Source organism: Oreochromis niloticus, linkage group LG16, assembly GCF_001858045.2.
Source record: "Oreochromis niloticus isolate F11D_XX linkage group LG16, O_niloticus_UMD_NMBU, whole genome shotgun sequence".
NCBI lineage: Eukaryota > Metazoa > Chordata > Actinopteri > Cichliformes > Cichlidae > Oreochromis > Oreochromis niloticus.
Window position 1 is genome coordinate 1960961 of NC_031987.2, and position 14172 is coordinate 1975132.

A 14172-nucleotide genomic window follows, 5' to 3' on the forward strand; every position below is an offset into this window, starting at 1 on the left:
CTGACTCTCACAGGACTCACAGAATAGCAGGAAAAAAGGTTGCAGCACGTGGTGTTAACATAAATCTCTCACATCGCTCATAAGCTGTGTCACAGGTGTGGAAGAATACCCGAGTGTAAAGCGTGTATTCATATTTCAGTTTTATCTGCTGTGTGTTTACGTGAATCTAGAATTCATATAAATGGCTAACTCTTCAGCACGTACATGATGTGAAGTCATGATTGCTGTCATGCCTGGATTATCCTGCCTGGCCTCCTTGATGCTGTGGCTGAACAGTATATTTCTATCATGTGAGAGCGCCGCTGATGAGCCTCCAAACCCTCAGCGTGATTTGTTTGCACCCACATCTCAAAGGCAGACAATCCTTGGACGGCTTATGAATGTGCACTGCCGCTACTTGTCACAAAATAAGTGCGTCATCCAAAGCATGTCGCGGAGACTTCAACAGTTCCCTGGCAACAAAGTGAACTACAAAAATGCAAGTTGATTATGTGCAATGTGATAAACATGAGTTTGCTGCCATCACAGCTACATTTGAACAAGCCTAAAACACAGCTCTCCCCAGCACGTCCTCTCTATGAAAGGCCCAGTGGTAGTTACAGAGAGGGCTATTTAAAAGAATGATTCTCCTGTGTGACCTTTACATTCTTGGTACTTGAAATGCTGCATTCAGCTGAAAGAGCTTCTTTTTTTCCTTCTGTGTTTGTCTGACCCCCAACAAAGAGGCATTATTCCCACTGGTCAGAGCCTTCAAGGACTGCGCTCCTCCACGCAGTGAAACAAACTTTCTGCGTTACAGGATGATTAAATGTTTAATTTTTGATAGATTAAAAGAAATATATGTTGTGCCTTATAACTCATACAGACTTCCTCAGCATCAAAAGGGACAAAAGACCATCATTTTACTCCTGTGCAAACGTTTCCACACGACCTTGTCCCTGTGCCATCTTCTGTTGAAGTGGCTCTAAAATAATAACTGCTGTTAACATAAATACCTTTAAAATGCCTGCAGGGGCTCAAAGTTCCTTTCATTTTAAACACAACTCGCTGGGAAAAGAAAAGGTTGTTTGTGAAGAAAGCTTTACATGTTTGACTCCATAATCTAAAGTTTCTTTAAAACTTTTCAGACTCTTTCAAGCTTCTATTTAAAATAGTCTAACAGGAAAAACAGTCCAATAAGACACGTATACTGGGCAGGCCATATGTAACTGGTAATGTTTTTGTCAGATTAATAGTTTTTTCTATTCTTAAACTTGCAACACAACACATTTTTAAAAAATTCCCACATGCTTACCCCCAACAGGGTGTCGCACCTGATCCTGGTGGGTCACCAGACTGACAACCATCACACAGTGAAACAGCCAAACCCTTAAATGATGATGTCATAGACTGAAGCAGTCAAACCACACAGATTATTCAGTCTATTACTGAATCTTCAGAGTATTTTCCAAAATTATTCATATTGACAAAGAGTTTGTTTATAAAAAAGACTGAAATGATTTTATTTGTCAGATATAATCTTTGTTAGAGTTATGGCTGCTTCTTAAACTTCTTTAAAAATACAATAAAAGTCCAAGAATGAATTTCCAAAAACATCCAGTGCGTCCGATTGGACCCTTTGCTTGTCCAGTCCAGGCCCTGATCTACAGCCAGACTGCATGAATGGAAAGCATAGCTGCACATGTTGGGGTGAATATAATGATATTGGTATGATAAATAATTATAATTAGGTGGAGATGCATAACCTTTGATATCTTTATGTATTTTGTTTATGCGTTGATCCTCTTTAGCATACTAGTCATTTTTACTAAAAGCAGAATGAATATAAAATTACACTTCTCCATATGTTATCATGTGTTATTATAATGATAATAAAATAGAAATAAGATGTAATGCCTGTTTAACTATTTATCCCGATGTCAAAACCTTAAATCTTGTCTCACCTTTGTTGCATTAACATTCCAGTTTGAGTGCCTTTCCACTGAATAAAACATTGTCCAGGTCAAAATCAACCAAATGAAAATCCCCATTATTTGCTACTTGCTACATGTGGTGGGTGCAGTCAGTGAGAGCCAAATAATAATGTGCACAGAGCCCCTCCGACTCATTTCCTGTGTGCAATGACTTATTATTTCCTGTAAATTATACTGAGTATTCCATCAAATCTATTCCCACACATAATTCCCAGTTTCATTCTGCTGCACAGAGGAATAAGGCAGGTGTTGGCATCCATGACAGCCATATACTGTACAGCAAAGAATCAATACATCAGCCTCTTGAGAGAAATAAGCACTCGCAGGACAATATAATGACACAGCACTTCAAGAAATAAAGACACAACGAAGACAAAGAAAAAACTGACAGTTTTCATTAACTGGAAATCAGTAAACAAATAAGTAAATACAGATGCTGTGGTGATCAATAATATGGTGTTAATGTTAATAATGTCATGTAAATATTCTACAGTCAGTGTCACACTATTAAAAATACAATGAACTGCATTTGGAGAGGTTAAAATGAGTATTCAGTGAGAATAATGATGCCATTAAAAATCATGCACTGTGTTGTAGTTTCATTAAAGAAATACACAGTTGTTTATAGCCTGCCTGAATGGAACCAGTTATTATTATGGAAACATGCTGGATTCACTGTCAGCTGGAAATCTGCACAAGCTCTGATGGTGGAACAAACAGCCACTTAGCACATGTGTCTACAACACATCACATCACATTATTAATCAAGACATGGAGCAAAATGTTATTAAATATTTCATTTTCATGGTATTAATAATATCAATAACAAAAAACAAATGTTTACACACAAACACAGCTGGGAAGTGTTTATATACAAATGTAGTTTTCTAACAAAACTACACACAGAGTTCAGAGTTCATGCATCCGTCACTGTGGTGTATATGGATCATACAAGCTGTCCTCTACAGCGCGTTTCGATTAAGTTCAGAAGAAGCTCTCACACTCACTTCTGTGAGTTATATGAAAAGGTTGAGTGGTCATGGGCATCTCCAACATCAGTATACAAGCGTCTTCATTTATAACGCTTTGCTGTCAGTGCGCTCGTTTAACACCCGACAGCTAATCACCGTGACACTGGATCACAGGATGGACAAGTTGGGAAGACTGGCTTCTTCCCAGTGACGTGAGCTTCAGCACGGCTGGAGCCAGAGATGTGTTTTAATTAGTGTCTCCACTGAATTTTGAATTAAGATGTGATTTAACTCAAAATACTACAAATAAAACATCTTATATGTGTTTTTGTTCAACAGTCTCAAAAATCATCCTAATAAATCATTTCAGGACCTCACACAGATACGTGGCTATAAAACACAAGTCGATACAAAATATCCTTAAAGCATTGTTTGAAGTGTGTGTGTGTGTGTGTGTGTGTGTGTGTGTGTGTGTGTGTGTGTGTGTGTGTGTGTGTGTGTCGTCCTGGCTTTATTACTGAAAGACATGTGATTTGTATGAATCTACAGCTGTATAACTGCCAAGGCCTCACATTACCCTGCTGCTGAACTGAATGCTGCTTTTGCACAAAATGGGAAGTGTGGATTTCACTTACACTGAAATTGCTTTAGGGAGGAATAATAACAGCAACAAATAAACCTCTCAGAGTACAGATGGGCATGTCGGTATTGTTTTTTTAGAGAAAAAAAAAAGAACTGGAGCTGTTCTTTAAAGAGATTTTCTTCAGAAGAAACACAATAGACGGGCCATTTGTCTCTCATCTTCTGTGGAGTGTCATTGGTTTCTTTTAACTAAGCCCGTCTTGAAGCCTTGTGGCTGAAAACGTTTCTGTAAAAGTTTATTATAACAAACCTGCTGACACACTTTATGAAACAATCTGTACATGAAATTTAAATAAGATGGCAATATGACTCTTAATATTAACTCCTGGGGCAAATGTGGTTAGTCTGTTTAACACTCCACTATGCTGCAGCCCATAAAGGTTTGATTCAGTCCACAGTGCGAACAGCCCCATGAACACATAGAGATGCAGATGGAAGCGCCCAATCAGGACGCTCCTTTCCTACCTTAAGTTTGGGGGACTTACAGAATTCCTTTATATTTTTCCAAACAGTTAATGCTTGAATGACCTCTCATGAATAAACACAGCAATCTTCAGACTCTCTTGGTTTGGGTCTCCAGCTGTTATCAGATTTAAAAACTAATAATCCAAAGTGAAGGCACGGTGGTGACACTGCAAACCAACCACACGCCCTTCAAAGAAAAAGGCTCTGGATAGATTTAGTGAGAAGCCTCGACCTTTGCATTTATGTATATGTATTTCACACTATTTAATAAGTTCCAGGGCCCAAATTGGTGTGCTGGCCCACGGGGCAAATCAATTGATCATCAGCCTGTAAATAAGCCATTTTTTGCCTCGGAGGACACTTTAATGAGGACCATGGTTAAAGTATAATACACATAGCTGTTGGGAGGACATGTATTTGCTCTAACTATTCTCTGGCACTAACCCAGCTTCCCCTTGAGTAATCACTGAACTACAACCATGTGTACAGATATGGGAGACGGTTTAAGCTCATTCATTTCACTGTTAGATTATGCACAATTAATAAATGAAGGTTATTTTCTCGGGTTCATCCGGATGCAGAAAGAAGTCCTGGCTGCCATTTAAGTGTGAGATAAAGCACTCTCAGCACAACGACTGGGATGATGTTCTGATTGGCTGTCACGGCAGGTATGTGCCTCTGTGTTTACTTTGAGTTTAAGCTCATATCACAGTGATGCTTTGTTCTCTGCTGCAGCAGCAGGGAGATAATGTAGATTTTAGCACTTAAATGTCACAGCGGTTCCATGACAGCAAGCACGTCAAGTTTATGAAATGTGCTCTTTTCTTGGGTTTTGCAGGTGACAAGCTGGGACGCTGTCCTTTACAACACTTGTACTAGGAGGGAATACAAAAGGGGAAATGTGTCAGTGCAGCTTAGCTGTTGAGAAGGAGGTTGTGAGCGCAAAGACAAAGAAGCGACGTGCTCCTCCCAGTGCATCACTCCTGACGAGCATGAGACATAGTGTGGCTACGAGATTGTCACCAGGCAACCAAATTTTCACGCTAATGGTTTTGCTTAAGACAAAACGCTCCAGCATATGGAAACGTGTTAAACGGCAGAAGGAAGGGCCACGCAGCGAGCGCAGAGCTGAACGTGAGCACATGATATGTTGAGGGCAGCGAAGACGACTTTGCCTTTAAGCAACGATTTCATTTTGACACAAAAGCCATTTTTAATCGCAGAGACGTTTAAAAGCATATCGTGGCTTCGTGAGAACGACTCTCTCCAAGTGCACAGGCGGGCGCAGTATTTGTTGTGTCTGTTTCCTGCCTACTGAGACTACTGGTGAAACAGATGGCACAAGCCTGGGGAAGTGTACATAAGTTCTGCTCCAAATGCAGAGAGGGAGAGAAATAGTAAATTAAAAGTCTTATTTCAAAGCCTTGTGCCTCCTGCTACAACAAACAAAGCCAAATTATTGTGCCTGCCAACTAGATGTATGTGCAGCGCATCACGCTGATAGCAAAGGACAGTGATGTCTGACTGACTTTTGTTTTTTTGGAAATGCTGTGATGACGTACTAATGAGCTTCTAATAACCTGTGGTCTGGTTCCAGCACATAATCAGCTACGTTTAAAATAATGATATATGTAATTTTCTTTTTTTTCTCTCTGATGAGTCAACACAAGTGTTATAACTCAGCAGGGAGGCAGAGATGAAGAGGAAGGAAAATAAATGTTACATAATGCAAAAGGCCCAGTCCTTCAGCTCAATAACAAGGTGCTACGCTACATTACCCCCTAAACCTCCAACCTACTGGCGCCAAGTCTCACGGGGCCCACACACATTTGCGATACATTTATTTCAATACGGGACTTTCCAGATAACAAAGACCCTGAAGGTTGTTGACAGTCAGCCTGGAATGCACGTCTGTAGCGCCGTCGCAGACAGACTGCACATCTAAGCAGCATTTCCACAGGCGCTCTGTCAGCTGCACATCCAGATGTGCAAACAGTTAGATTAGTTAATGAGCTTAAAAGTGTTATTTTTATTTCATTCAAGCTTAGATTCAATTCATTTATTGGCCCCGGGTGGAACTAGAACCAGAATATAAATATACCACCAGAGGACGCGCTGATGCTGCCAATTAGGCTCATCTTAGTCAAATCAGCTGCTCACCTGAGCAGGTGTTACTGTACGCACAAGCAAACAGCAAGCAGTGTCTGACCATGCTGGGTTGTTCTGGCTGAATGATGATATTTGTTTGTATTTCTAAAGGAAGGCATATGGAAGAAAAGACTGCAGTGTTCAGTCTTACTGGGAAATGTGGACATTCCATACTGGTCTTTTCTTTAGAGGCACTTTGGCCAACACAGTCCTTGATCCTGCCTTTGTGTGCGTCCCTCTATGCACCAGTTTTACTTCTGTGTGTGCAGGCCAGACTTTGAAGAGTTCATCTTCGATCATATCATTTAAGAAAGAAATCACGACATAGAAGAGAAAAAGGCCGAAAACCAGTGCTGAATGACCGTGACCTTCAGACCTCCAGGTGCCAACGCAGACTCGACTCACTGTCTGACATTGGGGACGCTGTTGGAAACCAAATTATGCACAAAAACAACAGCAGCATGGCTCTGCTGTAAAATATGTTTATGCTGCAAAACTGTCTACAGTCCAGATCTGTCACCTATTAAAAATAATTGGCTTTGAAAATAGAAACAAATAGAAAAAAAGAGGGTTTAAATATTTTACAGCCTGAGAATAGAAAACGTGTCACTCTCTGAATTATAACACATTATAACCATGTTGTAATAAAGCACAGATTATGCAGCATAAATGATGTGCAGGTGTTTCCTGTGACAAATAATAACACCTGACCCCGCCTTCACTCCACAGGACTCTCTGACATCACCAGTAACACACATCCAACCAGGAAATGCTTCTGCTCGTTTCTTTGTACCTCTGTGGACCATCGATCCTCTCATTAATGATCAAATATGTAAACAAAGACAAAACACTCCGTCCAATCATTCTCCTCCTTTAAATTTACACATGCAGGTTTTGTAACTGTAAACATTGTTGGTAGGTACATAAAAAAGGAAATCCAGTTTTTAGTCTGAACTAATAACTTGTAGGTAAAATAAAAGTTCTGTGTGTTTGGCTGAGCTTTGTTATGAAATGTTGCTAAAGATGGAATTTTGCCTCTTGTGCAATCGATACACAAGACGTCAAGTGTTCAGGCAGATCATTGGCGGGAGGCCTGGGAATATTAGGAATATTACACATCTGAACACAGAAACAGGAAAACATCCAGTTCACGTCTGTAACAATTTTACAGCCGTACTGCAAACATAACTCCCAGGCATAGATAAAAAAATGTCAGGAACTGAGTAACTACATTACAGTCAGTAATATAACTACAAAATTAACACGTATTGAATCGTGGATCAGATTTTATTTCATCCCTTTTTCCCGTTTGATCACACGTTGTGTTCTAAGCTCTCTGTGGGCTGCTGATTAACGCTGTAGAAGAAGGCTTGGTAAGACGTGTCCTTCCTGTTGTTAAAGGGGAATAAGGAAGGAGCCCTCGAGAGAGCCGTCTTTGAACAGTTGCCTCAACACACTGAGATCAACGTCGGTGTGACCGGGTCGAGCCACGCTACGGCCATGAAACAGATTCTGTGACCATGTTTTTGAAGTCAGCCACTGACCCCTTTTATTGTCTTTTCCTCTGGGAGTCACTGTTCTATCACAGGACTCACTGCTCTGCATGTCCGCCACATTCACAAAGCTCCTCGTGGCAGCGCTACTGAGACCAGCCAAAAGTCCATGAAATCCTTTCCTGAAGGATTCACCAAGGATTAAAGTCCTAAGACGCTGCGTGCAAGCGTGTACCGCGAATGCAGAGGCTGAGAGGGAGCTGCACGATGACAGCCATTAGCACTTGAAGTATTTATAAAATACATTTGCAGAAAGTGAATTATGACTGTCCCACTTTATCACACATGCCAGCTAAGAGCAGATGCTGTGTCCTGAGACTGCCTTGACATTTAGACTTCCTTTTAACTGGGATGCACAAACTTGGAATGTGATTATTCGACTCTGGGCAGATACTAAATCTTTTCACTTTACCTTTCCCCACCCAGGATGTTACGCTGCCCTCGGAGCAAAGGCCTGACCACCAAAAACATTTGTTTCCACACTTACACATTTGGAGAAAAGCCTTTTTTGCTCAGTATTCTTCAGCCGTTGCTGAAGGCAGGCTGTTTTCACAGCTCCCTGAATAACTGTCATCATCTGTTCAATCCCGTGAGGCCTGCGGCTGATAGGATAAGCTGGTGCCTCCTTCTAGTCTCTAGGTATTGCAATCCAAGGCCACCTTCCTCTTCCTTCTCCCCACAGACTCTGAAGTTGCAGTGATTACATCTCTCTCGCTGAGCCAGAGGATGAAGGAAAGAGGCCATCAATGGCACTGAATTTTGTTGTATATTAGCTATTTTATGTGTTAAGATAACAGATTCCTCTGTGTAATGTTCGCTGCCCCCCCCCCGCCCAAAATAAACTACACAACTTCAAATATCCTCTGATTTTATTTTAACTTGGTAAACATCGTCCGATATTGCGGGGCTTGGTTCCCAGGTTATTGCAGTCTCTGCTGTCGTTTCAGAAGGCAGGGCACTTTCCAGTCGTGTGTCTTTGTTTGTAAGGCAAAGCTGATCTAATCCGGATTCTATCAACGGATAATCCACTGTAATGAGCCACGCAAAATTCCTTAGATGAATATGCAAGGTCTTATTTCTGCAAGGTAAAGCAAACAAAAAGTGCCAGCACCAACTGAAAACATAATTGATTGTCTTTCTAGAGCACAAGCCTCGGCCCATGGTCACAGTGTAGAAACTATGTTGTATCTGTCATATTTAAACCTTTGTCACACAGGGATCATGTGGCAGAGCAGCCAATCACACAGGTTATCAAACGTCTGCTGGGAGCATCCAGCGGGGCCCAGTGTGCCTTTTTTACATGAAGTAAAACTCATCAGTGCTCACTGGGTTTTCAGATTAAAATCTATTGTAATGTAAAACACTTTGAAAGTTTTGTGCTGTTTTGCTCATTAAATGGATGAAGCAGGTACTGAGTGAGGCCTTACTCAGTGGGGCTGCCATGATTAGTCGAGCAGTCATGATTATGTCGACTAATTTAATAGTCGACGCGTCGTTTGAAGCTTTGAAAGATCCTGAAAGACTCAGGAATAATCAGTAGGATTTAAGAGTGTAATAACGGGCTGAAACAGAAGGTGGCAGCAATGCATGTACAAGGATGCCAGCTGCCGTTAAACCCCGAAGAAGAAGAAGCTGTCTCCAAATCATTAATTCAGGGGCTGCATCCTCCTGAGGCCACACTTGTAGGCCGATTACATCACAGCGACGCGATGAAGGCTGTCCGAATTCGAAGACTCCTCCAAATGAGGCCGAAAATCTTTCCCCCTTTTCCCCAGATCTGAAGGACGGGTCGGGTGTATCCTTCGTGGCCCAACCTATCCCAGGATTCATAGCGCGGCCCAGCCAGTTCCACTTTCCAACAATGGCGACAGCTACTTAGTTTTAATATTACTCTTCTTGCTCTTTCTGGGTCGCAAAATAAACTTTTAACATATTTTCAGGCGAGAATGTGGCTGTGCAAACTTGATAGCAAGGAGCAGACGGCTGAGTTTATTAAACTCCACCGAGGCAATCTGCAAATTTCATTAAAAGTTTATTAAACTATCATCTTGTCTTTATTTTTAGTCAGCACATACCTGAAACACTTTAAGCTGTAAGCTATTGATCGTTATATATGAGCAGACGCATGCTGGTGCAATAAGCTGCATGTTTTACGTCCAGTGGATGCATGATCTGATTAGTCGACTAATCGTTGACCAGTCAACTATTAAAATCATCGTTTGTGGCAGCTCTAGTTGGCAGCTTGTTCAGCTTTGTTGATGTAAAATATTTTGTTCCCCGTCTTGTCCAATCACATGTTGCATTGAATCACGACAGAGGCATGATTACAGGAGAGTCTCTCATTTACCCACCATTCACTCGCCGACTCCTGTCATGAGCTTCCTTCCTTTTAGGGACGTATACATCCAATCCCGGTTATTTTCCAGACAATTGCACTCACAGCCCAACCACACACGGCTCGCTGGGCCTCACCGGCCGTCATCAACAACGAAAGCATCTTTCAAATCACGAGGCAAGCGAAAGAACGAAAAGAGCTAACGTATGTGGTGAGGGAAGGGAACAGTCTATAGTTTCTGTGGCAATCAAAGCTTCACGCTCTCCTGCACAACTGTTTGTGGGAATAATGGTGGTGATGTGTTTAGAAAAAGGCAATAAGCCAAGTCTGAGATATTAAAGGTTGACTTATATATGTAGCACAGAAAAACCCCACAGCAATCCACTTTATCAACAACGATTCCACGGTGAAAAGAGACAGCAGTAAATGTCATGCTATCTGCTTTTGCTTTTTCTATCTTGAGAAAGACAATCCATCCTACGAGGTCCCGTCTATACTTTCTGATCATGTCTAATGTCACAGGGCTGTTGCTTTATCTCAGCATGCACAGAGGTGGGGGAGTTTCTCCAGCAGACCACATCTCTGTTGCATACGCACTGTTGTACATTAGCGAGCACGCATACAGCTGAGAACATCTGCTAAGTGTAATTATTTAATTTAGACGCACGTAATCAGGTCCTTCATCTTCCTCTGCAACAAGCAGAGCCAGCCACGAGAAGCCTGCATGACACATGACCTCTTGCAGGCGAGGGCATAAATAATTGTTGCGCGCTGTGGACAATTTATGCACAGATGTCACTGCCAAAACTATAAAGTCCTAATTATGCCCGATAACTCACACTGATGAGGAACCTGGGCTGAATGTTAATAATTTAGTTGTGCTACCTTTTTCAGCTGCGTTACAGTGACAGCGTCGCGGTAATTTACAAAGACCCATGCATGTCACCGTACTGCGAACGTGCTGCTCGTTTCTTTATTAAAGATAATACATGTTTGTAAATAACAATGCCCCAGAGATTATACATAAACCAATCAGATGTGAAAGATAAATGAAGGTTTGCACGACTGTGCTGGGATGGGAAAAGCTGATTCTTCATATCCGTTTGCATGCAGCACTTGCAATAATCCCACCAAGTAATTGCTTTGTGATCCCTGCATGTGCTAAAAATGTTTTGGTTTTAAACTAGATCAGACACATCTCCATTAGCTCTTAAAAAAATCATATTCCAGATAAGTTTATTGGACTGTCATCTCTGTAAACAGAGATCATTTCATTTAATCATAACACACTAAAGACGGTGAGTAATCACAGCAGTGCGCCAAGCACTCGCATATCTGCAAGACAAATGAATTTCTACAGTCACTATTTAACTGAATTTAAAGGGGACGAGCATTTCTGGTGATGTGTCGTGTTAATTTAAAAAGTACTGGTCCCACAGAAGATATCTCCAACTATCCCACTGTTGCGTGCTGAGAGAATGGCATGATATATTAGGTAAGAATTAAGGTACACCGTGGACACGTCACCAGTTTATCACAGCCTAACACAGAAAAGCAAAACTCAGGCTCACACCTGTGATCAGTGCTGCCACATCACATGCAGCTAGCAAGACTGTTAGCTGCAGCAGGAAACCACAGAATCCAGAGGAAATCCCAAAGACGCAGAAATCCAAGGAGGCACAGAGTCAATCAGCAGCTGTCAGCTCAGTTTATCTCAGTCACATCACAATGAGTCAAAGTGTCCAAATGTGACTGTAAATGCTGCATGCATACTTTCACAACCCGTAGCAGACATCCACACTCGGATTCATCTGGATTCAAATCATAGATTTAAATCACATATTTAAATTTTTTTCCTTTCATATGTTTAAATTATGTTTTTTCTATTTTACATATTCAAAATATGTGTATTTTTTTACTTTTTGCATATTTAAATGATATTTTTGTTTCCATAAGTTTCGTCAGAATCACCAAAGCTGCTGTTCTGCATGAAGGAGGAAACCACAGACACAGAAAACAAATAAATAAAAACAACGTAACCTTTTAGGGTAAAACATAGATAATGTTGTGTGCTGGGTGTTAGTATGAGTCTGTATTCTGCAAACATGAGACTTTGTATCAAATGAGGAATTATGGCAGAATTTCATATGGCAGGTTTTTGTGCACCAGTAAGAAATGGATGGAATGAGAAACTTACACACGTGATCAGTTTCGTCGGACTCATCGGGGCAGTCGGGCTCGCCGTCACAAAGCCAGTCCTCGGGGACGCAGGTGTCGTGGTTGTGACAGTGAAATTCCCCTACGTCACACAAGATGTCTGGATGGCGTGAGCAGAGGGGTGGAGAAGGAGACAGAAAAGATGCAGCATGAGGTGATGGTACTGAGCAAACACATGCATGAGCGCATGTTTCGGCAGAAAACATGCGCTGGGTGTACACTACAACAGGAGTGAATGGAGACGACGTGACTTCTGTCACTTTCAATGCAAATGCTTGTGTGCAGAGGTGTTGTTGTACGCATCATCAATGCAGGAAGTCGGGAGGAACACAGATCACATTTCCGAGAGTATACAGAGTGTATGCACATCTTCGCTTACAATCAGCAGAGAGCTGTCCTTAAGTCAGCGGCACGTCTTCTGCAGACCGCAGTTCTTTATCAGAACAGGAGGCCACACATTTCTGTACAGGAAAAACATGGCGCTGCCCAGACGTTGTAGTTTTGACAGCTACTCTGTTCTAACAAAGACGCGATGTCCTTCGTGACTTGGAAAACTATTACAACGCAACTCGACAAGTTTGTTCTTATCTTTTTGCCTTCTCGGTATTGTGCTTTCACTTGATGGTGGAACAGGGGAGTTCAGTGAAAGCCCAGTCAACTAAAACGTCATCATAGCCTTTCAATATAGCGAGCATCTATCAAAGCGTTGACATGTTTCCTGCCGGTAGATGTCACAGACTCAGTTCGATCACACTGCAGAATGACACCAGCTTTCGCTAAAGATTTGACACCACAATATGACCTGCCGTTACTTCCCCTCAGCACAGAGCGAAAGCAGCAATTTGTTTCAAAGCTTAACCCACAGACAATCAGACGGGCTCTAACTCCCCCTCCTGCTCGCTCGCTCCATCTTTTTCCCAGTGTGTTCCTAACCCATTAGTGGTGGGAGTGAAGCAAGTGGGGATCAGGTCTGCAGCGTTTCAACAGTGGGAGTGATAATTCAACACACCGCTGCTCCCTGCCCCCGGCACCCTCCGGCAAATGCACCACCCAGGGACAAATCTGAAAAGGTCAAACATCTCATCCATTCCGCTCCTTGTATTCCCACCGATGCAACATATTTCAAATCTTACAATTTAAATCAAGGCCTTTTTTTTTTAAATATGCAAAGTCCTTTTCTCAACTTTTAAAGGGGAACATTTTTTAAATTACACATGAAAGTGCTCAAAACTTTAAAGAAAACTAATAATTAAGATTCAGGTAAAAAGGTAAGTCCAGGCAGCACCTCGTCTTTATTTGTCCTTCTGAGCCCAACATTTCTCAAAACTTCGTTACAGCAGCACAAATAATTTCCACGTACGCCACAGTGTCACTGGCAGTTAAATGAGCTTCTCTCAACATCATCAAACAAATTACATATTAGAGTCTTGGATGAACCACAGTTACACACACTTCCTGGTTTCTTTGGTTTTTCTTTTTCTCTCTTACATTTTCAGATCATCAAACAATTTTAAAAATAGAGATAAGTCGTGTAAATACAAAAAGTAGTTTATAAAATGACAGTTTCATGTATTAAGAGAAGAAAGCAGTGGTGTGCAATACTGATTACTCTGGCATCGATCCGATACCAAGTGCCAGTATCACCGATATCGATACTTTTCATTGAATTGCTAAATCTCAATTCATTTTCATGACCTTAAGTGTTTTTTATGATGTTTCCTTTTTATCATTAAATAGTTAAAACCCAGGACATAATTAGGACAAAGTTTATAATTAAATAGAAAATGCTTTATTATCCACTGATTCTTTTAAAAAGCAGCTGAAGACATTTTTATACAGGCAAGCTTTTAATTAATTTGTTTTTATGT

The 14172-nt window shown here is 41.3% G+C and overlaps 1 protein-coding gene across 5 annotated transcripts in view; it reads right to left on the reverse strand.

The window, feature by feature from the left end:
- lrp1bb (low density lipoprotein receptor-related protein 1Bb) overlaps positions 1 to 14172 on the reverse strand; it is a 255940-nt gene that overhangs the window by 171496 nt on the left and 70272 nt on the right. For 4 of the 5 annotated variants that reach the window (XM_025903732.1, XM_025903731.1, XM_019353129.2 and 1 more), the window contains exon 2: positions 12285 to 12404. The exons of the other annotated variant lie outside the window; for it this stretch is intronic. In XM_025903732.1, coding sequence (XP_025759517.1) covers positions 12285 to 12404 — 120 coding nt within the window. The remainder of the gene's footprint in view (positions 1 to 12284; positions 12405 to 14172) is intronic. 5 annotated transcript variants of the gene reach the window in all.